The 24,519-nt window shown below is 36.4% G+C and overlaps 2 protein-coding genes across 2 annotated transcripts; both read right to left on the bottom strand.

Annotated features, from left to right (window-relative positions):
• Positions 1-207: 207 nt before the first annotated feature.
• Positions 208-1,776, bottom strand: LOC139870713 (uncharacterized). The gene is made up of 4 exons (XM_071858496.1): positions 1,477-1,776; positions 1,149-1,374; positions 829-1,067; positions 208-393 (listed from the first exon to the last, which is right to left on the bottom strand). Exons 1-4 carry the CDS (start codon positions 1,774-1,776, stop codon positions 208-210), a joined length of 951 nt encoding a protein of 316 aa, XP_071714597.1.
• A 521-nt stretch (positions 1,777-2,297) lies between these two features.
• On the bottom strand, positions 2,298-4,018 carry LOC139870712 (uncharacterized). The gene is made up of 3 exons (XM_071858495.1): positions 4,001-4,018; positions 3,167-3,271; positions 2,298-3,074 (listed from the first exon to the last, which is right to left on the bottom strand). Exons 1-3 carry the CDS (start codon positions 4,016-4,018, stop codon positions 2,298-2,300), a joined length of 900 nt encoding a protein of 299 aa, XP_071714596.1.
• Between the last annotated feature and the right edge of the window lie 20,501 nt (positions 4,019-24,519).

Genomic DNA, 24,519 nt, shown 5'->3' with positions numbered 1-24,519 from the left:
TTTCTCCGGGACGGCATGCTTGTCCCGGGAAGGTGTCTTTATGTCGGGTTGAAATACGAAACCGGGAAATGGTGATGGTACCAGCAGCATGTTGGTTCCGGCAAAGGTATCACGTGGCTCTCAGTCTAGCCGGGAAGGTTTTGCTTTCTATTTATTCCAAGTGTTTCTTCACGGTTATAATCATCATGACTGGCTACATGATGCCGGTTATGTGTATGTCATCTGGGCTCTCAGCCTAGCCATTCGTTCGGCGTGGTAATGTTGCTGAGATGATGCCGGATTAATGTTGGGAGAGGGTCCTTCTTCCGGGACGGACGATGCCGGGTAAGATCCTTGTCGGGATGCTTGTTTGTTCTGAGACGGATCATTATGCGTATCATTATTAACCAAATGCTAGAAATAAAAAACGATAAATTCAGCTGCAAATAAGCTTATATAATTCAAATCAAAATGCTAAATAATAATGATAATGATCAACAATTGAAATGAATAGAAACATAGATTTGTCGCACCTCGAGAACTGTAAAATCAAGATGATCAATAGTAAATGTTCAACCAATCTGCGTAGATACCTAATTTTACAAACCGATCGACTATTTAATCGTTTTCATTTACAGTTAACCATCTTTATAAGTGATATAATAAAATTCAAAAATTGAACTTAACACGAAAACCTTATGTTTACAGTACACGTTAAGATTTTTGAAGTGATGATAAGCTACTGGTTATGTTTTACCTTATGTTTAGGATGACAAACTGCACCCGATAAGTCCATAATAATGATAGAGTAGTATCTCTTAAAGTCTTCCAAAATCTTTCGAACATCACAGCTGCCAGCTTGCTGAGTACATCTGCCTGTTTGTTTTGACTTCTTGGTATTTGGCTGATCTTAAAATCGGTGAGTGCATCCGCTAAAGAGTGAATCCGAGCCAAGTATGACTGCATGGATTTGTCATTAGCGTCAAACGTGCCATTTATCTGCTTAAATTGTGAATCCACATAAGCTTGTAGTTTCTTCACTCCTATATCCTGGGCTATCCGCATTCCTGCGATTAGCGCTTCATATTCTGCCTCATTATTTGTTACTTTGAAGTTAAATCACAGCGCATACGTGTGCTCTTCTTGATGCGGGCCAGTGAGGATCAAACCTGCTCCGGCACCTTCAGAGCTTGCTGCGCCTTTGCTATATAGTTCACATAATTCAGGGAAGGGTGCGGGTAGTTGTTCAAGACCACAAATTGTTGGTATATCAGCAGCTGTCTCGCCCAGATAATCTGCCATTACCTGACCCTTAATAGCGTTTCTAGCGCAATATGCAATTTCATGCTCGCCTAGCTTTATTGCCCATTTGGTCAATCTCCCCGATATTTCTGGCTTATAGAGTAGTTGCCAAATAGGTTAGTCGGTGAGCACCGTAATCGGGTGTGCTTGAAAATATCTGCGCAGGCGACGGGAAGTGATGACGAGCGCATATACCAGCTTTTCTATGGGGAGGTAGTTTAACTCACTTCCAGATAGCACTTTGCTGACAAAGTATATGGGCATTTGCACATCTCCTCGTTCAGCGACGAGAACGAAGCTAACAGCTTCTTTAGATACGACAAGGTAAAGTATCAAAGTTTTGCCCGCGATAGGGGCTGTCAGCGTAGGGAGATTTTTGAGGAGCGCTTTCATTTCTTGAAATGCCTCTTCTGCCTCATCAGTCCATTTGAAATCTGACTTTTTGGCGCAGTCTTTCAGTGTATGAAAGAACGGGAGCGATCTTTCTCCGGCCATAGATATGAATCGCGTTAATGCGGCTAACTTTTAATTGATGCTTTGAACTTCCTTTTTTGTTTTAGGAGAAGGCATGTTTTCAATCTCTTCAATTTTCTTTGGATTCGCTTTGATTCCTCGCGAAGTTACGATGTGTCCTAAGAAGTTTCCTTATTCTTCCCCGAAGCTACACTTAGCGGGATTAAGCTTCATATTGATCCTCCTGAGTGTGTTAAACGTTTCAAGGATGTCTGCTAGCAACTGCTCCTTAGTGTTGCTTTTAATGATGAGGTCGTCAACGTATAACTCAAGGTTGTACCCGATTTGTTTAGCGAACGCTGTATCTATGGTGCGCTGATAGGTAGCACCCACGTTTTTCAATCCGAAGGGCATTTTGGTGTAGCTTTATATCCCCTGGTCTCTGTGGAACGCGCTCTTCTCTTCGACTTCCTCAGCCATTTGTATTTGGTGATACCCTTTGTAGGCATCCAGGAAGCACTTAAACCGGAAACCGGCGAGCGATTCGGCCTTCCAGTCTATCTCTAGTAACGGTTAATTGTCTTTGGGGTAAGCTTTGTTAATATCTTTAAAATTGATACAAAGAGCCACGTTCCATCAGACTTGGCCACTAAAACAGGGTTGGCCACCCACGTCTGGTAGTTCACTTTGCTTAATATGTTAGCTTTGACCAGCTTGTCGACTTCTCTGCGCATCCATTCACTTCTGTCAGGCGCCATCAGCCGCTTCTTCTGTTTGATAGGGGTCAAATTGGTAATAGCGCGGAGATAATGCTTCGCTATCTCTTGGGGTACCCTGGTCATATCGGCATCGCGCCAACAGAACACGTCTAAATTGGAAATGAGTGTATTCCTCAGTTTCTCTTTTGTTCCCTGTGTGAGATTTTCCCCTATCTTTACCTTTTGTTCTAGATACCCGGGGTTAACTATGACCCACCATTCATTCACGCCTTTCTCTTCAGGGGCAGTGTTCATTTTATCGGTAAAAGATGCGCACAAGGCATCCAGCGGTGTTGATTCGAGGGTGGCGACTCCTCGTTCTGTAGGAAATCGGACCATCCCATGGATTGTGGATGGTATAGCGCCAAAATTTTGGATGGAGCTTCCCAATATAGCATTGTATCTAGAATACGAGCGTACTACGCAGAATTCTACGCTCTCGGTGCGCTTTTTTAACTTGTCCTTGCTGTCTCTCAACTCCAACCTCAAGTCCAAAATTCCGATAGGCCATGCTGACTCTCCTGAAAACCCGGATAAGGCCGTGGTTGGAGGCTTGTTAGTCTGCCTAATCGGTGTGGGCAACTATCAGAAGCAATGCTCGTACATGATGTCAACACATTGTCCATGTGAAAGCGCTTCACGCCATGACCTGACTCGGGTAAGTATCCCTGTACCACAATGGGCGCGCAGGAAGTGTTTAGCGCTTGGATGGTAGGGAAAGATATCTCTGTCGCCTCCAAGCTTTCGCCAGCGCCAGCTTTGCGCTTAGTTCCTAGCTGCTGTCAGCAGTTGGCCATTGAATGCACTTATTCTTTCGTAACAGATGCATGTAAAGAAAAAATAAATGAGTAGTGGACATACGGAGAAAAGATCAAATCGAAACCTTTTAACTTGTGTTTCCCACGGATGGCTCCAAATGATCAAGCATAGAATAATCGAGTCGGGTTTTGTCCATGCTTGACATCAAAGAATGGGGATTTAATGATCAATTTGGTTTACCTCTCCGGTCCGGAGTACCGTGAATAAAGCTTTACGAGATGAGGATCTTAGCAGGGGTGCTTAAACATAGACCCACCATCGACGGGTTATCCGGTTAATGATGGCTCGCACTGGGTTGTAGGGTTTATGTTCATAGAACGTTACCTGTATATCGAGAATGTCTAGTGGAATGTTGTATGTTCGGTAGCGCGGGTATAATCGCGCTATATAGATAGCGCAGCTAGTTCGTACCTTAATAGCAAAAATAGTATATGTGTAAATCCCAAAAATGGATTCCCCTTTGTCTTGTGATTTGAGTCCGTTATTTATAGCTACAGTGCCGTTTGTCTATTGGTGCCACGGGTTCCCTGTTGCTTTCTTGTATGTACTGCATGAACGCTTAGGAGAGGGGACCAGGGAACAGTACTTGTATCTTTTATGCTGTCTGTCTATAACTTGAGAGATCGTGGTAATTACAGAGCACGTTAGCCCTATTCAGTGCGTACTAGACGTACCTAGCGCACATTTACTTGCGCCTGGAGTGCCATAGCGCGAGGGCTGTGCACACATGGTGTAAGTGTGATGCGCAACACGAGCTAATCGGGTATGCATATCATTAGAAGATAAAAAGTATCAAAAATCTTTTTCAAAAGCTCTTCTTCATGTCCGCAGGGATCCTTCAGAAGGGGAGATGGGAGATGTCTCTGTTAAACCGTGTCACTAATATATTAGTGGCACCAGGGGAAGCCACTCAAGCCAACCCACTAATACAATGTTTATAACAAATTTTACTGCAAGAAAATCACAACTTAGTGACGAAGGGATTTATTCGAATCCTAAACATATGCCATTTGTATATTAAACCTTTAATTTTATCATAACGAAAATGTCTATAACCAAAAAAAAATATCAAATCCAAATCTAATAATAAAAACTATATTCTTTCTAACTGCATCTATTTTTTAACAATAGGTTTAGACGTTGATATACATTATGAGCAACAGTTTTCTTTGTTTTACCCGTTTGGTACTTGTACTTTCATGCTAGATTTTCTACTTCCCTGCATTGAACCATTTAAGATCAAACAAATAAATCTTATTGATGCATTTGAGATAACACTCATTCAAAGGGAAATTTATCAAAACTGCCACCTTTTAACATATTGTCACAAAATCCGGTACATGGGTTTCATCCTCGGTGTCCACTGTCCACCCCATGACTTGACCGATTGTATCTTCCATCAACAGTTTTACACTCTTATATGGAGCATAAATCACTAAAATTCTGCACTACCCTCATCTCCAATGGTTGTACGTCCGGGCAACACTACATAACACACCACAGTAAGATTAGAGAATACATTGTAATTGCACAATATGCTTAAACAGTAGAAACACCACATATTCACAACAAAGTGGTAATTTGTTAGTGTAAAAGGCATTTTATATTCTATGTGGTAATTTTTAAAAATCTATATTTCTATTAATTACCGTGACATAGCAGAAATTTCCTAAGCCTGCCTTCTTTATCAACACAAATCGGGTTCGTAATAATTCTGAAAAATTCTTCGCAGTTCCAAAAAACAAAATCCAAAAACAACCATAAACTATGTGGTTTTTTAATAATCATTCCAATGAAGAATTGGTTAGCATCGCTAAGCACTTTCAAATTACATATGAACAGTCACATGTCATTGTCATCATCATAAGTTTATAATAGCCATTACAATACACATTCTTTTCCATGTTTTGTACCATAAATATTTGAAGTATTCATAAAACTTACTTTATGTTCTTATCTGAGATTGAAACTGAATAATCCTATACAAACAGAAGTAGAAATCATGTAAACCAAATAGAAACCTTTTGTGCTTCAATAAACTCAAGCCAAATTAGAATTGCATAATACACACAAATAACATATAAAAAGATACAGAGATGGTCATTACTTACAAAAATTAGGGTTGCATAATTCCCAAAAAATCACAAATAACATACAATTCAATTATACATCCAAAATCGAGTACAACATAATCGATTTTGTTGTCCTCGATTAGAAACACTGAATAGAAAATACCTAAATTCATCTTAAACAAAATAACGCACGCTATTCAAAAATTACGAATATAGTACTGCAAACATTAGTTAGCTTGGACAATATTTTCAAAACCCTAATTAAAATCATCAATGATGAAACATACCTTGAAATCTTTTAATTTAGAAAATAGGAGTTGAATCGTATTGCAAGAAAAGAAAGAAAATAGGAATCGTCGAATTTCTTTTCCGATTTTAATACTAACCCGTGAATTTCAAATGAAGATTATTCAATAGCAGATATTGATTAACCAAATCGACCCCTAACGGTAGTAGATTACCTTATGCGATTGTAGGTGTCTACTAATCTTTTTTTTTGCGAAAGAACATATTATTATAAATAAATAAAAAAAGAGATCCGATGATCTAGTGCGTTACATAAAGTGTTACAATGTAACACCCTAATAATTATTGTACAGACGTGTAATTATAGTATATAAAGCGTGGGAATAATTCTAGATTTAAACAGAAGTCAGATTCTGTTTAGGCCTAGGTGCGCTCAGCGCACACCTAAGGGTGCGCGTGGCGCACTCCTACTTTAGCCGGATTCCGCCTTTTTAATTAGATATTTTAGAAGGGCATTGTGGTAATTTCACTTGGGAACGAGATAAGATTACAGATCAGTGGGTTGGGAGTCATAACTCCACTTTCAACCACCATTTTCTTTCTACTTTAATTCTAGTGAGAGAAACCCAAATTTGAGTGAGAAAAAGCTCAAGTAAAGGAAGAAGGAGCTAGTTTCGGGTCTTAGCTCGAGTTATAAGGTTGTTCATCTCCCCTCTAGCTACGTTTTGGTTGTGGTGGTAAGTTCTAATTTGGATTTCCTTAATTTAATTTGTTTAAGGGTTAGAACTTGGGGTAGTGATCAACATAAAACCTTTTGTTGGTGATTTTGGGGGTTTTGGGTAAGATTGAGTCAAGAGGACACCAGAATGACTAACCTAGGGTTTCAAAGTAATAATTGGTGTTATTGAGTCTAAAATGGTTAGTTATTCACTAGCTCACTTGTGTTGCTAGTAAAATTGGTTCTAGGGTTTATGGTTGACTTGAAATGGGTCAAATGGGTAGGTTTGACCTAGCGGGATAAATTGAGTATGAAAACACCCTAGTTATGTGTTGATGGAAGTCTTAGAACCTTAGTCACTAGCTTTTAGTGATTAGTTGTGGGTCTCGACCTTTAATGTGCGATTCTAGTGCAAATGGGTCATAAATGCACTAGTGAGGTTAGTTGGTGGGTAGTCCAACTTATTATGTGAATTAATTGGGAATTAATTGTGTTAGGTGACTCACTTTGAAGGTTACAAGTTATTGTTGGAAATCTCGCCCAGTCAACAAGGTGAGTGGAATGATTATACATGTGTGTATATAATGTATTTACTTATACGAGATTCGATGTGGGTTTAAGTTCAGGCGATCGATACCACATCGGGTCAATATATGATATGGGTTTAAGTTCGGGTTTTCGATGCCATGTCATGTGTGTGTGTGGGCATGTAGGGTGGGTTTAAAGTCCAGGCGTTCGATACCACATTACACGTGACGGGTGGGTTTAAAGTTCGGGCGATCGATACCACTCCGGGGTTAGTGTTATAATTCGTTGTGCGCTAACGGTTGTTGGGAACACCGATGGGAAATTCGAAGTACCATTCCTTTGTACTATTGGTTAACCATGGTTATGTGTTTGTAGTGTGGCACTTTATATTATTCGAGTTATATATGCTATTGTTGTGCTAGCTTGTGGTCTTGGAGATTTAGCGTTATACCTTGCGTTGGTATGTCATTTAAATTGCTAGCGTGTATGAGGTAATTGTGTATGTGATTGCAAGTAAGTAGGTTATATATGTATGTGTATAATTATTGCATTCACTAAGCGTTAGCTTACCCTCTCGTTGTTTACCTTTTTTACGATCCGGCTTGGATAAGGGCAAAGGTATTCGCTTGGATTAGTGGCTCTCGGGGGTTTTAGCTTTTTGGAAGTTCGACCAAGATTTGGGTAGTTTAACCCTAAACACCATGCTCTAGTGATGTTTGACAATTAAACTTTTTGTGGTCGAAACTCGTATTTCGAACTTAATGGCATTTTGGGCATATGTGGGCCCCGCGATGTAAAACTCCTTTTATCATTGATTCGTGCTAGTTTTACTTATACTAATATGATGTGAAAAGCATTTCATCTAATAATGTTGGGAAGTGTTAGATCTTTTTACGAAAATGGAACAATTGGGACAGCAGGCTGCCAGGCCCTGTGCGCGCCGCGCACAGGTAGGGATGTGCGCCTTGCACCCTGCCTGGGCAGGCCTGCTTCAAATTTTTTTATTTTTCAGTTTTGGTTGGTTAACGGGTTGGGTCGTTACAAGTGGTATATGCGGGACTTGTAGGACTGCGGGTCGGTGCGGGTTTTGATTAGTTCTTGGGTGCGTAGGTGGACTAACTATGCTTATGTTATGACATACTAATCATGTGTTATTATTTTGAACATCGAGCAAGATGGTTGTGATACGTTTGAGCATGGCACGGCATGTGTGCGTAATAGTGAGTCGCGACCACTATTACAGTTGCAAGTCAAGTCAAGCAAGGATGTGCGATAAGTATCGAGCTAGATGTGGTGTGTGTGCGGTCATATGCATAGGTACATATGTGTATTAAATTGTTGGTGATGTCTAATCCATTTTTAATCTTGAGAATGAGAACGAGAAACGGAACGGATACAAATGGCAATGGTGGTCCCTCTCATGTGGAGGAAGATGAGATGACTACCAAGATTGAGACCGCTTTAGAAAACTATGTTTCGGTTTTCTCACGAAGGGTTAAACAAATATTCGAAGAGTCGGTTTCGGAATAAATTGTCGATATGATTCAAGAAAGTATGACCAATGCCATCAAAGAAGAAGTTGAAAGGAGGTTTCCTAGACCTCAAAATGGGGGCGAGTTGGAGTTTAGCTATAAGAACTTCTTGGCGACTAAGCCTCCTCACTTTCACGGGGATCCTGACCCCATGAAAAGTGCGGCTTGGATCTCCGATGTTGTAGGTTGTTTTCGCACGACCGAGTGCCCACCCGAGAAGAAGACAAGGCTTGCTACTAGTTTGTTAAGGGGCCATGCTAAAGATTGGCTCGATGGTAAAATTGATATGGTGGGTGATGCGGCTATTGTGGGGTTATCTTGGGCGGAGTTCAAGAAGGAGTTTTTCCTCGAATATCGTACGCAAGCGGATCTTTCCAAATTGCTTAACTAGTTAAGGAACATGCGTCAAGGGTCTTTGGACCTAAACACTCTCAAAACCAACTTTCTCGCCAAAGCGCGTTTTTGCCCCGAGTATGTGGGGAACGATTAATTGTTAATGGAAGACTTTTATGCGACCCTTAGAGATGATTTGAAGGGTAAAATTAGTATTGGTAATGTTGAGGCTTTTGCAAAGCTTTTGGCGGTGGTGAAGGGGTTTGAAGCGCAAGCTCTGAGTCCGGTTAGTTATGCGCCAAGTAAAAGAAAGTTTGAAGCTTCTAATTTTTCGAACAAGAAGAGTAAAGGAGCAATCGAAAGTATCGGTAGCGTGAAGAGGGGTGCTTCTAGTGGTCACATGGTCACATGTTTCAATTGTGGGCAAAAGGGTCACTACTCTCGTGATTGTCCAAAACCGTCTACTAATACAATCACGTGTTTTAATTGTCAAAAAGAAGGGCACCAGAAGTCGGAGTGCCCCGATCTCCGAAATGATCAAGCTAAGATAATAGAGAAGGCGGCGGGGTCGGCAAGGGGGCATAATTATTTGATGATCAATGATGAAGCTAAATAATCCAATGAAGTTGTCTCAGGTACTTTTATGGTTAACTCTAATCCGGCGAGGATTCTATTTGATAGCAGTGCAAATTTGTCTTTTGTGTCTCCAAAATTTGTGCCTAAACTTAATAAACCATTAGCTAAGTTAAGTCGTCCGGTAGAAGTCAAAATAGCGGATGGCAAGACGGTGCTAGTGGTTGATGTGTGTAAAAATTGTAATGTTGTGTTTGGTGCCGAAAACTTTAAAATTGATCTCATCCCGATGACTTTGGGTGATTTTGATATCGTGGTTGGTATGGATTGGCTCGATCATAATAGAGCCGATATTGCATGCGATAAAAAGTCTATTCGTGTGAAGACCCCAAGTGGGGGAGAGTTAATTATTCATGGCGATAAGCGTAGAAGACTTGTGCCGATATGCACTTTTGCACGGGCACGTCGTTTCCTTTTTAGTGGTGGCATGGCTTTTCTTGCCCATGTCGTTGATACTCATGATGAGCCACCACCCATTTGCGAGATTCCGGTGGTTAACGAATTCGAAGACGTTTTTCCGGATGAGTTACCGGGGGTCCCGGCGGAAAGACAAGTTGAATTTCGCATTGAGATGGTTCCGGGAGCTACTCCCATTGCTAAAACTCCTTATCGTTTAGCGCTGACGAAAATGCAAGAATTGTTAAATCAAACCCATGAGTTACTTGAGAAGGGTTTTATCCGACCGAGTGCTTCGCCATGGAGTGCTCCGGTCTTGTTTGTGAAAAAGAAAGATGGTAGTATGCGTATGTGCATTGATTATTGGGAGTTGAATAAAGTGACGATCAAGAATCGTTATCCATTGCCTAGGATTAACGATTTGTTTGACCAACTCCAAGGTGCGACATATTTCTCTAAAATTGACCTACGGTCCGGCTATCATCAAATGCGGGTCCGTGAAGAAGATATTAAGAAAACGGCTTTTCGAACGCGTTACGGGCATTTTGAGTTTGTGGTTATGCCTTTTGGTCATACGAATGCGCCGGCAGCATTCATGGATCTTATGAACCGAGTGTGCCAACCTATGTTGGAAAAGTCGGTAATTGTGTTCATCGACGACATACTTGTCTATTCGAGGAGTATGAAGGAACATGAACATCATTTGCGTAGTGTGTTGAAGATGTTGCGGAAGGAGAAGTTGTATACTAAGTTCTCAAAATGTGAATTTTGGCTAAGGGAGGTTCAATTCCTTGGCCATGTTGTGAACGAGAATGGTATTCAAGTAGATCCGGGGAAGATAGAGACGGTGAAGAGTTGGGGACAACCGACTACGCCTACGGAAATCCGAAGTTTTCTCGGATTGGTCGGTTATTATCGTCAGTTTATCCAAAACTTTTCAAAGATTGCTTCTCCATTAACTAAATTGATAAGGAAGAATATGAGATTCAATTGGGAGAACGAGCAAGAAATCGCTTTTTAATTGTTGAAAGAGAAATTGTGTCAAGCTCCAGTCTTAGTGTTGCCGGAAGGTGTAGATGATATGAAGGTTTATTGTGATGCTTCTTTGAATGGGCTCGGGTGTGTTCTAATGCAACGAGGTAAAGTCATCGCTTACGCCTCACGCTAGCTAAAGGAACATGAAAAGAATTACCCGACACACGATCTCGAATTAGCGGCGGTGGTCCACGATTTGAAAATTTGGCGCCATTACTTGCATGGTGTCAAGTGTAGGATTTATTCGAATCACAAGAGTTTCAAACATCTTTTTGATCAACGTGATTTAAATTATCGTCAACGTAGATGGATGGATGTGGTGAAGGATTTTATTACCAAGTTGCCAAAAACGGCAAGAACCCAATTTGATACTATTTGGGTGATTGTTGATAGATTGACGAAAAGTGCATTGTTTCTTCCTATTAAAGAAGCAATTACGTAGGAGGCACTTGCGAAGATGTTCATTAAAGAAGTAATATCGAGACATGGTGTTCCCGTGTCTATTGTTTCGGATCGGGACACGCGTTTTACTTCTCGATTTTGGAAAAAGTTTCATGAAGATATGGGAACGAGAGTGAATATGAGTACGGCATATCATCCTCAAACGGACGGTCAAACCGAACGTATGAATCAAACATTGGAGGATATGTTGCGAGCGTGTATTATTGATTTCGGTGGTAGTTGGGATGAACACTTGCCTTTGGTGGAATTCTCTTACAATAATAGTTTTCACTCTAGTATTGGAATGCCACCATATGAGATGTTATACGGTAGAAGGTGTCGAACCCCGATTTCTTGAGGCGAAGTGGGTCAAAGGGAAGTCGGGAGCACCGACTTGGTTTTCGAGACGAATTGTAAAATCGAAATGATTCTGGCTCGTTTAAAAGCGGCGCAAGATAGACAAAAGTCTTATGTCGATAAACGTAGGCGACCGATCGAGTTTCAAGAAGGTGACATGGTGATGCTTAAGGTTTCGCCATGGAAGGGTATTATTCAGTTTCGAAAATGGGGAAAGTTAGCTCCTCAGTTTATTAGACCATTTAAGATTTTGGCTCATGTTGGTGAAGTTGCGTATCGTTTGGAATTACTCGAAGGGCTTGCGGGGATCCATAATACATTTCATGTTTCCCATCTCCGTAAGTGTCTTGCGGCTGATTCGTCATGGATGCCATTGGATGAGATTGAGCTAAACAACAAGCTAGAGTATGTTGAAGAGCCGATTGCTATACTTGATGAGAAGGTGAAAATGTTGTGTAACAAAGAGGTGAGGACCTATAAGGTCCAATGGCGTCGTAGTAAAGGTTTCGAGTTTACATGGGAACCCGAAGAATTTGTGTTGGTTTATCTTACTGCTTGTCATGCGGCTTGGATCGTGAGGACGCGCTCCGATTCAAGTGGGGGAGAGTTGTAACACCCTAATAATTATTGTACAGACGTGTAATTATAGTACATAAAGCGTGGGAATAATTCTGGATTTAAACAGAAGTCAGATTCTGTTCAGGCCTAGGTGCGCTCAGCGCACACCTAAGGGTGCGCGTGGCGCACTCCTACTGTAGTCGGATTCTGCCTTTTTAATTAGATATTTTGGAAGGGCATTGTGGTAATTTCACTTGGGGACAAGATAAGATCACAGATCAGTGGGTTGGGAGTCATAACTCCACTTTCAACCACCATTTTCTTTCTACTTTAATTCTAGTGAGAAAAAACCCAAATTTGAGTTAGAGAAGGCTCAAGTAAAGGAAGAAGGAGCTAGTTGTGGGTCTTAGCTCGGGTTATAAGGTTGTTCATCTCCCCTCTAGCTACGTTTTGGTTGTGGTGGTAAGTTCTAATTTTGATTTCCTTAATTTAATTTGTTTAAGGGTTAGAACTTGGTGTAGTGATGAACATAAAACCTTTTGTTGGTGATTTTGGGGGTTTTGGGTAAGATTAAGTCAAGAGGACTCAAGAATGACTAACCTAGGGTTTCAAAGTAATAATTGGTGTTATTGAGTCTAAAATGGTTAGTTATTCACTAGCTCACTTGTGTTGCTAGTAAAATTGGTTCTAGGGTTTATGGTTGACTTGAAATGGGTCAAATGGGTGGGTTTAACCTAGCGGGATAAATTGAGTATGAAAACACCCTAGTTATGTGTTGATGGAAGTCTTAGAACCTTAGTCACTAGCTTTTAGTGATTAGTTGTGGGTCTTGACCTTTAATGTGCGATTCTAGTGCAAATGGGTCATAAATGCACTAGTGAGGTTAGTTGGTGGGTAGTCCAACTTATTATGTGAATTAATTGTGAATTAATTGTGTTAGGTGACTCGCTTTGAAGGTTACAAGTTATTTATGGAAATCTCGCCAAGTCGACAAGGTGAGTGGAATGATTATACATGTGTGTATATAATGTATTTACTTGTACGAGATTCGATGTGGGTTTAAGTTCGGGCGATCGATACCACATCGGGTCAATATATGATATCGGTTTAAGTTTGGACGTTCGATGCAATGTCATGTATGTGTGTGCGCGTGTAGGGTGGGTTTAAAGTTCGGGCGTTCGATACCACATTACACGTGACGGGTGGGTTTAAAGTTCGGGCGATCGATACCACTCCGGGGTTAGTGTTATAATTCGTTGTGCGCTAACGGTTGTTGGGAACACCGATGGGAAATTCGAAGTACCATTCCTTTGTACTATTAGTTAACCATGGTTATGTGTTTGTAGTGTGGCACTTTATATTATTCGAGTTATATATGCTATTGTTGTGCTAGCTTGTGGTCTTGGAGATTTAGCGTTATACCTTGCGTTGGTATGTCATTTAAATTGCTAGCGTGTATGAGGTAATTGTGTATGTGATTGCAAGTAAGTAGGTTATATATGTGTCATACCCCGTCCAAATTCTCTTGAACGAATACAATAACATCTGGCACCATTGATATGAACGGACCTCTATATGCCATGAACGATTCCATGTAATACGAGCAAATGCACAACGGAAGGTTTCTTTCATACCTGAGAATAAACATGCTTAAAAGTGTCAACCACAAAGGTTAGTGAGTTCATAAGTTTATCATAAACAATAAAATTCATCATTTTGATTGACCACAAGATTTAAATGCTGCATGTTACAAATTGGCCCGAATCATATACCCACCTGTAATGTACATGTGATATCTTTTAAATACAGTACACCTTTCTTGTGTACAAAATCATTTTTCATAAAGCTTAGTAACCGTACACATATCTCGTGCACAAAAATAACATACACATAACCTGTGTATAAAATCATTCTCTCGATATATAACATTCACTTTTCATTGCTTTCATAGCTTGGCTTATTAACCGACCATAACATATAATGCGCATAATAATATCCCCAAAACAGAACATCTCGTCTATATAATAATCATATAAACTTCGAAGTACTAAAGACCACGCCCACTAGCCCTTCTGTCTAGTGAACATTTTGGGTGGGGGTGTTAAACTCGGTAGCTACCTTTAGCATTCGCGTCAATTAGGCGTGCACTAATTCTCAAAATTAGTGATGTTTCCTAATTCTTAGGTTACCAAGCAATAATAATTAGGGGAAAAATATTCATATCAATTGTGGCAATTATCACGTCCACATAATACAATGGTGGCAATTATCACGTCCACATAATTCATTCGAGGAATGTTTTGCTTGTGTCTATCTCGTCAAACATTTATAAAGGCATTTCATGTATTCGCAGTTCAAAATGTATTTCAAAAGCATTTAATAAAGCAGTTGTAAAAGTAGCGCATGTATTCTCAGTCCCAAAAATGTAAAGAGTAAAAGGGAATCAAATGAACTCACCATACTGTATTTTGTAGTAAAAATACATATGACGACATTGAACAAGTATATGGTTGGCCTCGGACTCATGAACCTATATCAATTATTTATATTAATACACATAATAACAATTAAACAAATTTATATATTATTTTTATAAAAATCTTATATCAATTTCTAATATATACTTTGTTTATATGTATTTTAATTTATATGTTATTTTAATACATATCTAAAATATATTTATTTTCAATATTTGAAATAATTAGTTATTACATATTAATAATGTAAATTCAAAAGGTATGTTAAATTTTTATTAAAATATTTTTAATAATAGTAATAATAATAATAATTATAACAATAATAATAATAATAATAATAATAATAATAATAATAATAATAATAATAATAATAATAATAATAATAATAATAATAATAATAATAATAAATAATACTACCTTAAAGGGATTAAACAAGCTTCCTAAAAATTATTGCCACAGCCCAGGTTTGAACACCAGACCTCTTGTTCAAACACAACACTTTAAACCCATGTTCCATCGGTTACATTCTAGATGAACTTAACCCTTAAATTAATTTAATCCATTTTTTTTCAGCCCACAAAACACCATTCAATTTTCGACCCAACGAGAAGTAAGTCTCGACCCAATAATAAACTAAAACGAGCCCAAAAATTAACTTAATCTAGCCCAAGAAAAATGGATTGTGTGATCTCGATCCATCTACCAATATGGTATTGAAATTATCAGATTTTAAAACAAAAATATATATATATATATATATATAAATATATATATATATATATATATATATATGTAGCTGGGAAAAAAATGTCGACCTATTCATCATCATGATCATCATATCTCGATAATCATCATCACGATATCATCACCATCTCATCATCCTCACCGTAACCATCATGATCATCATCATACAACATCTCCATCATCATCCACCATCACAATCTTCATCATCCTACATCATCATCATAACATCACAGTCGCCACCATAATAACAACATCATCATCGTTATCATTCATAATCACTTGTCACTATTCATCATCTTCTTCGTAGCATCATGTCGTCATCATCATTTGATATCGTAATAGTACATCATCAACATCGTCATCGTCGTTTTTGTTCACGGTTTACAGGTTTTCAAGGTGATGATGTGGTTTGTTTAAATGGTAACTGATGAGCTGGGTTTGGTGATTGGTTTACGTGAAGATACATAAAGATGGAAAAGAGAGAGGGAATGAGAGAGAGGTGGTGGTAGGGTGAAGGTTGGTGACTGTAGTAGCGTGAGATAGAGGTGGTTGATGGTTCACGGTGGTGGTTTAAGGGTGGAGATACGGTGGGTGTAGAGTGGTGATTAATGGTTCGAACGAACAATAATAATAGTATACTTGGTTTTGTATTGAGGGTGTTTAACAAGGATGATGATGGTTGTGGTTATGTTGGTATATATTCGAACGAGAAAACGGTTTAAGAAATATAGACAAAGAAAATTTAAAATGAAGAGATGGGAAATAAAGATTCATGTTGGTTACGTGAGGTGATCAGAAGCAAGAATGGTCAAATGTGTCTTTTATTGCTTCCAACGTCAAGGGTGTTGTAATTTCTTGTAGCCACTTTGATTATCAATGACTAGTACTATTCTAAGCAAAATGTAAAAGGGTAAAGTGGTGTTGTACGGGAATAAAGAGATAAGGTGGTGTGGTCGAACATATTGGATGTAGTAGGGTGAAAGGAGTTTGAAGATGGTTATGTGTTAAACCGAACCATGGCTTGATAGTTATCATGATGATTCACGTAAAAGAGAAAACAAGGTGGATATATAGTTCATTTATATACTCCATATGAAATTATATATATATATATATATATATATATATATATATATATATATATATATATATATATATATATATATATATATAGATGAAGAGTGCAGTATGTGTTAATTCATGTGCCTATATGTATATATAGATTAGATGGTCTCCTTTATGAAACAAGTGGGAAGAAGAAATAATAATAATTGTATTATAATATGATGAAGAAATAAAACGTGTAACTGGAAATGAAAACAGTAAAGCCTTTGTATTTACATACCGATAGTCTATATGGGATATTATATCGTACCCCATTGTAAATCAGTGACGGATAAAAGTACTCAGAAAAATTCCAAATTTTTATTTTAATTATATTTATTTATTTTTGTCAGTATGGTATAAAATTTGAGCATTAATTTGTCAAATAAAAATTACATCAACTGTCCCTCTCATTTTTGGGTAAAATATAAAAAGTGTTAAAATTACATAATTAGATCCTAAATATACTTTTAATAAGCCTATAACTTATATAACTCATTTTCGGATCACCTTTTATTTTAAAATTACATATGTTTGAATTTAACTTGTTTAATATCAATCGGAACATCAGACGAGTATTACAATCATTTAATATTTATTTTTAATATACTTATATATATATATATATATATATATATATATATATATATATATATATATATATATATATATATATATATATATATATATATATATATATATATATATATAGATTCAGGTTTTATTATATAATTAAATACATTAAGTATATTTTTTTAAATAAATAAATTTAATATTTAATCTTATATATTTACAATTAATATTCATGTACATATATATATACATACTTAAAAATATATGAATCTATTTACAAATAGTTATTCGTGAATCGTCGGGAAATAGTCAAAGGTAAAATGCATTCATGTAAATGTTCCAAAGTTTTCGAGACTCAACATTACAGACTTTGCTTATTGTGTCGGAAACATATAAAGATTAAGTTTAAATTTGGTCGAAAATTTCCGGGTCGTCACAGTACCTACCCGTTAAAGAAATTTCGCCCTGAAATTTGTGTAAGGTCGTCATGGCTAATAATAAAAATGTTTTCATGACGAATATGAGTTGATAAACGGAGTTTTATTATTATTGATCAATATAGATGACATGATTCGATTATGTGAAGCGTACAAATGAAGCTATCACAAAAGATGTAGATGAGTAAATGCAGATTTGTTGGTGACGTAGTCATGGTTGAATTTAGAAAATAAGGTGCGTCTTAACTTTTGACGTAGTCTGGTTTGAATTCCAGAATTCAAGGGGTTTAGAGAAAATCTTGGAAATCTATAAGATCTGATTCTTTGATATTTATGGAAAATTAGGATCCTCTTTAATTTAATGCGATTATCTGTCTCGGTTGCTTTGTCTGGTATCTTCTCTATAAATGAACTTCTTCCGTTCCATTATTTTCACCACTCCAATTCTTTCTTTCTCGATCCATGCTTTCAAACGATTGTAAAAATGCTTATTCCAGTTCTGATCCTTGTCCTCATCCTTACTATCGAGACATTCATTCTCCTTTTCTAACTTCCACCAGAGTAATCTGCTTTCTTCTACTTCGCCCCCGGGGTTATGGTGTTTTTAATTCTCCCGTGTCTTTATGTTGTGATAAACATTGACATACACGGTTTGTAATTTATGTGTTGTTATCGGGCTTTATATTCTCCCTTATATTTTGTAGTTCCATGCTTTTGTTTTCTCTTCCCGTCTTCAAGTCAAGCGAATAATGGTCCAGAATTTGTAGATATAGAGTTTCGAATAATTATAATGTTCTAAGCAGGAATGAATGTATTAGCACGATTTGATTTGTCAAATTACCAGAATTCCTGAGGATGGAACTATTAAGAATATACTTTCTTGATATGTTCAGAAGTTAAGCAGAATGAAGGAGTTATGTAACATGGCACATGATGACGTTATGATTTGTGAATCATCACGTTCCATTAGAAATTCAGCATGACTTACTGTAATATAATCACGTTGATCAAGTGTCATTATATTATACTAACTCATGCATCAGTTCCCAATACTACTTCAAAATCATTCATAATTCAAACTCGAATTTTGAATAAATTTAGAAACTAACGTAGTTTCCTTTATGATGTAATATAGTTAGCATGAAGAAATAAATAATTTCGGACGAGAATATTTATGAAAATATCTTCAGAAATATCGAAGATATTTATGATGATATTTTGGAATTTCTAAATTCGATGGTGGATGAAAAAAATCCTTTCGCAATGATTTAGAATAAATAAGGAGCAAAATATTCGCTGAAGGGTTCATTAGATACAGAATCATTTAAATTTGTTAAGTACAGGTTTAATCCTTGTGATTTGTCCACAGTCTCCTTTATAGTTTGCTCAATCCATTTTTTAGTTCCAACCTTTCTGAGCTTTGCCAACATACTATTCTTTATCATCAAACTTCCGACTGTTAAAGTCGTGTACAGTTTTTGCTGCTGTATTCAATTTTTTTTTTCAGGTGCATAACTATATGCATCAATCTTTTCTTCCGTAGATGAAGTGCGGTTGGTTCATCCTCTCAATTGAGGGGTTTTCATGAATCGTGAAAGGTTTGAACGCAGATTGTAATCATCAAGATACAAATGAGGTTTAAGATGAAATCAATTGGCAAACTTGTAGAATTGTTTAGTTTCATATGTTATAATCAATATTTTAATTCATTTTAATTGTCCAATGTTGGCAGTCCTTAGTTGATAGTCCAATAATTCATATATAGTTAGATATATAATATTCGAATCAATTAATTCGTATCGTGACCCGTGTACATGTCTCAGACTCGATCACAACTCAAACTATATATATTATTGTAGAATCAACCTCAACCCTGTATAGCGAACTCGATCATTACAGCATATAGAGTGTCTATGGTTATTCCAAATAATATATATAGATGCGTCGATATGATATGTCAAAACCTTGTATACGTGTCCCGATATTTAAAGTGCGTAAAAATAAATAACAGAAATTAAATGACGATAAATAAAGTGCGTAAAGTAAATAACAGAAATTAAATGACGATAAATAGAATTGCGATAATTAAATTGCAATAAATAAACTGCGATAAATAAAATGTAATCAGTTAGCTAGGAACAGTTAGCTAGGATTTTTGTTAACGTGGATTCTTAATAGAATTTCTCATAGTTAATTCGTTTGTTTCTAACAAATTTTTATTTTGTCCAATGTTTTCTTTATTATGCCACTTGTTGGATTCTAATAGATTAAAATCCAAATATGAAATTGAATGAAAATGGTTATTTTGCGGTGAACGGATACGTATATCGGTGGTTGTAAATAGGATAGTAAATGACTGTTGAATCAGATTTGAAAGAACGTACAGTGTAACTTATTAATGTGAAATCTAAATATTCCTCGGGTATACCTACCCGTTAAAATATTTTCACCATTAACAGTTTGTACAAGTGAATTTTTAATTACAACCTTTATGAAAACATATATACATATATATTTTCTTCAGAAGTAATCATGGATTTAATGGGTTAATGTGATATTAAACTTATTTGATTTACAGTTAGAACATGAATATATAATCTCTAAAACATTAGAGATTACATAATCACCATGTCGAACGAAGATAAAATAGATGGAACGATACGTAGAACGATGATTATGCTCGAGGTACAAAATGAGATGTTGAGGCGTGGATTGTTGAAACTTGGGTTGTTGGTGGTACTGGTATTGATATTGGTGATACTATTGGTGCCGGTGATATTGTTGAAGCTGGTACGTTTTGCACTATATTTTCCAAGGCTACAACTCGGGCGCGAAGTTTGTTGACTTCTTCTATTATACCATGATGATTGTCGGTTCGGACGAGTGGATGAATGAGGTTTAGAATCTGAGATAGTATATGATTGTGATGAGATAATCTGGAAATGAGGGAGAAAATGGTATCTCGAACAGGTTCACCGGTAAACGCTTCAGGTTCATTGTCTAGAGGTGAATTCGGTTGGTGGAAGGGATCGCCTTCTTCGCGTCTCCATTGATTAAGTCGACTACGAACCCATCAGATGAATTGAGGATAGATGATTGATTGATTCATTATGGTGACACTGCCATCAGAGCTTAGGTGAATATCCATGTCGGAATAGCTGTCGGATTTCGAAGAACTTGAACTAGTGGCGAGTTCCATTTCGTACGATTGAATATAGGATTTTTCGATATGAAATAATTTTCTACTATCGACTAGTATTCAAATTACATAGAATATCCGTATATATAGAACAAAAGACTTCATATATTACGGAGGAATTTATAGAATATGTCAAGCAAAGTTACAATAACAGATACGCTAAGGTATGAATTTTGTCTATACACTATTCATGCAATCAATGAAGTAAGATGTGTCTAGGCTAAGAATGATAAACAGGTAGTTTCCTAAGGATGATAAGTAGGTAATTTTTGACACGATATGATAAGTAAAACTGTTGACATGTAGACACGGTCGAAGTCCAGACTCACTAATGCATCTAAGCAAATATTAGTTAGACACACTAATGCAAGACCTGGTTCGCTAAGACCACCGCTCTGATACCACATGTCATACCCCGTCCAAATTCTCTTGAACGAATACAATAATATCTGGTACCATTGCGATGAACGGAACTCTATATGCCATGAACGACTCCATGTAATACGAGCAAATGCACAGCAGAAGGTTTCTTTCATACCTGAGAATAAACATGCTAACCACAAAGGTTGGTGACTTCATAAGTTTATCATAAACAATAAAATTCATCATTTTGATAGACCACAAGATTTAAATGTTGCATGGTACAAATGGGCCCGAATCCTATACCCACATGTAATGTACATGTGATATCTTTTAAATACAGTACACCTTTCTTGTGTACGAAATCATTTTTCATAAAGCTTAGTAACCGTACACATATCTCGTGCACAAAAATAACATACATATAACCTGTGTATAAAATCATTCTCTCGATACATAACATTCACTTTTTATTGCTTTCATAGCTTGGCTTGGTAACCGACCTTAACATATAATGCACATAATAATATCAACAAAACAGAACATCTCGTCTGTATAATAATCATATAAACTTCGAAGTACTAAACACCACGCCCACTAGCCCTTCCGTCTAGTGAACATTCTAGGTGGGGGTGTTAAACCCGGTAGCTACCTTTAGGATTCGCGTCAATTAGGCGTGCACTAATTCTCAAAATTAGTGATGTTTCCCAATTCTTAGGTTACCAAGAAATAATAATCAGGGGAAAAATATTCATATCAATTGTGGCAATTATCACGTCCACATAATTCAATGGTGGCAATTATCACGTCCACATAATTCATTCGAGGAATGTTTTGCTTGTGTCTATCTTGTCAAACATTTATAAAGGCATTTCATGTATTCGCAGTTCAAAATGTATTTCAAAAGCATTTAATAAAGCAGTTGTAAAAGTAGCGCATGTATTCTCAGTCCCAAAAATGTAAAGAGTAAAAGGGAATCAAATGAACTCACCATACTGTATTTTGTAGTAAAAATACATATGACGACATTGAACAAGCATAGGGTTGGCCTCGGACTCACGAACCTATATCAATTATTTATATTAATACACATAATAACAATTAAACAAATTTATATATTATTTTTATAAAAATCTTATATCAATTTCTAATATATACTTCGTTTATATGTATCTTAATTTATATGTTATTTTAATACATATCTTAAATATATTTATTTTCAATATTTGAAATAATTAGTTATTACATATTAATAATGTTAATTCAAAAGGTATGTTAAATTTTTATTAAAATATTTTTAATAATAGTAATAATAATAATAATAATTATTATTATTATAACAATAATAACAATAACAATAATAATAATAATAATAATAATAATAATAATAATAATAATAATAATAATAATAATAATAATAATAATAATAATAATAATAATAATAATAATAATAATAATAATAATAATAATAATACTACTACTACTACTACTACTACCTTAAAGGGATTAAATAAGCTTCCTAAAAATTATTGCCACAGCCCAGGTTTGAACACCAGACCTCTTGCTCAAACACAACACTTTAAACCCATGCTCCATCGGTTACATTCTAGATGAACTTAACCCTTAAATTAATTTAATCCATTTTTATTGCTGCCCACTAAACACCATTCAATTTTCGGCCCAACCAGAAGTAAGTCTCGACCCAATAATAAACTAAAACGAGCCCAAAAATTAACTTAATCTAGCCCAAGAAAAATGGATTGTGTGATCTCGATCCATCTGCCAATATGGTATTGAAATTATCAGATTTTAAAACAAACAAAAAATATATGTAGCTGGGAAAAAATGTCGACCTATTCATCATCATAATCATCATATCTCGATAATCATCATCACGATATCATCACCATCTCATCATCCTCATCGTAACCATCATGATCATCATCATACAACATATCCATCATCATCCACCATCACGATCTTCATCATCCTACATCATTATCATAACATCACAGTCGCCACCATAATAACAACATCATCATCGTTATCATTCATAATCACGTGTCACTATTCATCATCTTCTTCGTAGCATCATGTTATCATCATCATTTGATATCATAATAGTACATCATCAACATCGTCATCATCGTTTATGTTCACGATTTGCAGGTTTTCAAGGTGATGATGTGGCTTGTTTAAATGGTAACGGATGAGCTGGGTTTGGTGATGGGTTTACGTGAAGATACAGAAACATGGAAAAGAGAGAGGGAATGAGAGAGAGGTGGTGGTAGGGTGAAGGTTGGTGGCCGTAGTAGCGTGAGATAGAGGTGGTTGATGGTTCACGGTGGTAGTTTAAGTTTGGAGATACGGTGGGTGTAGAGTGGTGGTTAATGGTTCGAACGAACAACAAGAATAGTATACTTGGTTTTGTATTGAGGGTGTTTAATAAGGATGATGATGGTTGTGGTTATGTTGGTATATATTCAAACGAGAAAACGGTTTAAGAAATATAGACAAAGAAAATTTAAAATGAAGAGATGGGAAATAAAGATTCATGTTGGTTACGTGAGGCGATCAGAAGCAAGAATGGGCAAATGTGTCTTTTATTGCTTCCAACGTCAAGGGTGTTGTAATTTCTTGTAGCCACTTTGATTATCAATGACTAGTACTATTCTAAGCAAAATGTAAAAGGGTAAAGTGGTGTTGTACGGGAATAAAGAGATAAGGTGGTGGTGGTCGAACATATTGGATGTAGTAGGGTGAAAGGAGTTTGAAGATGGTTATGTGTTAAACCGAACCATGGCTCGATGGTTATCATGATGATTCACGTAAAAGAGAAAACAATGTGGATATATAGTTCATTTATATACTCCATATGAAATTAGATATACATATTTATATATATATATATAGGATATAGATAGATGAAGAGTGCAGTATGTGTTAATTCATATGCCTATATGTATATATAGATTAGATGGTCTCCTTTATGAAACAAGTGGGGAGAAGAAATAATAATAATTGTATTATAATATGATGAAGAAATAAAACGTGTCACTGGAAATGAAAACAGTAAAGCCTTTGAATTTACATACCGACAGTCTATATGGGATATTATATCGTACCCCATTATAAATCAGTGACGGATAAAAGTACTCAGAAAAATCCCAAATTTTTATTTTAATTATATTTATTTATTTTTGTCATTATGGTATAAAATTCAAGCATTAATTTGTCAAATAAAAATTACATCAACTGTCCCTCTCATTTTTGGGAAAAATATAAAAAGTGTTAAAATTACATAATTAGATCCTAAATATACTTTTAATAAGCCTATAACTTATATAATTCATTTTCGGGTCACCTTTTATTTTAAAATTACATATGTTTGAATTTAACTTGTTTAATATCAATCGAAACATCAGGCAAGTATTACAATCATTTAATATTTATTTTTAATATACT

Source organism: Rutidosis leptorrhynchoides, chromosome 10 (assembly GCF_046630445.1).
Source record: "Rutidosis leptorrhynchoides isolate AG116_Rl617_1_P2 chromosome 10, CSIRO_AGI_Rlap_v1, whole genome shotgun sequence".
In the NCBI taxonomy this organism is placed as follows: domain Eukaryota; kingdom Viridiplantae; phylum Streptophyta; class Magnoliopsida; order Asterales; family Asteraceae; genus Rutidosis; species Rutidosis leptorrhynchoides.
This window is presented reverse-complemented; position numbering and strand designations above follow the sequence as displayed.

Coding starts and splice junctions, on each gene's coding strand:
- LOC139870712 (XM_071858495.1), bottom strand. Junction 3,075..3,166: donor CTTCCTGCGCGCCCATTGTG/GTACAGGGATAC, acceptor TGCTTCTGATAG/TTGCCCACACCGATTAGGCA.
- LOC139870713 (XM_071858496.1), bottom strand. CDS start 1,776: ATGGCCGGAGAAAGATCGCTCCCGTTCTTTCATACACTGAAAGACTGC. Junction 1,375..1,476: donor ACCTCCCCATAGAAAAGCTG/GTATATGCGCTC, acceptor CTACTCTATAAG/CCAGAAATATCGGGGAGATT. Junction 1,068..1,148: donor CTCTGAAGGTGCCGGAGCAG/GTTTGATCCTCA, acceptor ATAATGAGGCAG/AATATGAAGCGCTAATCGCA.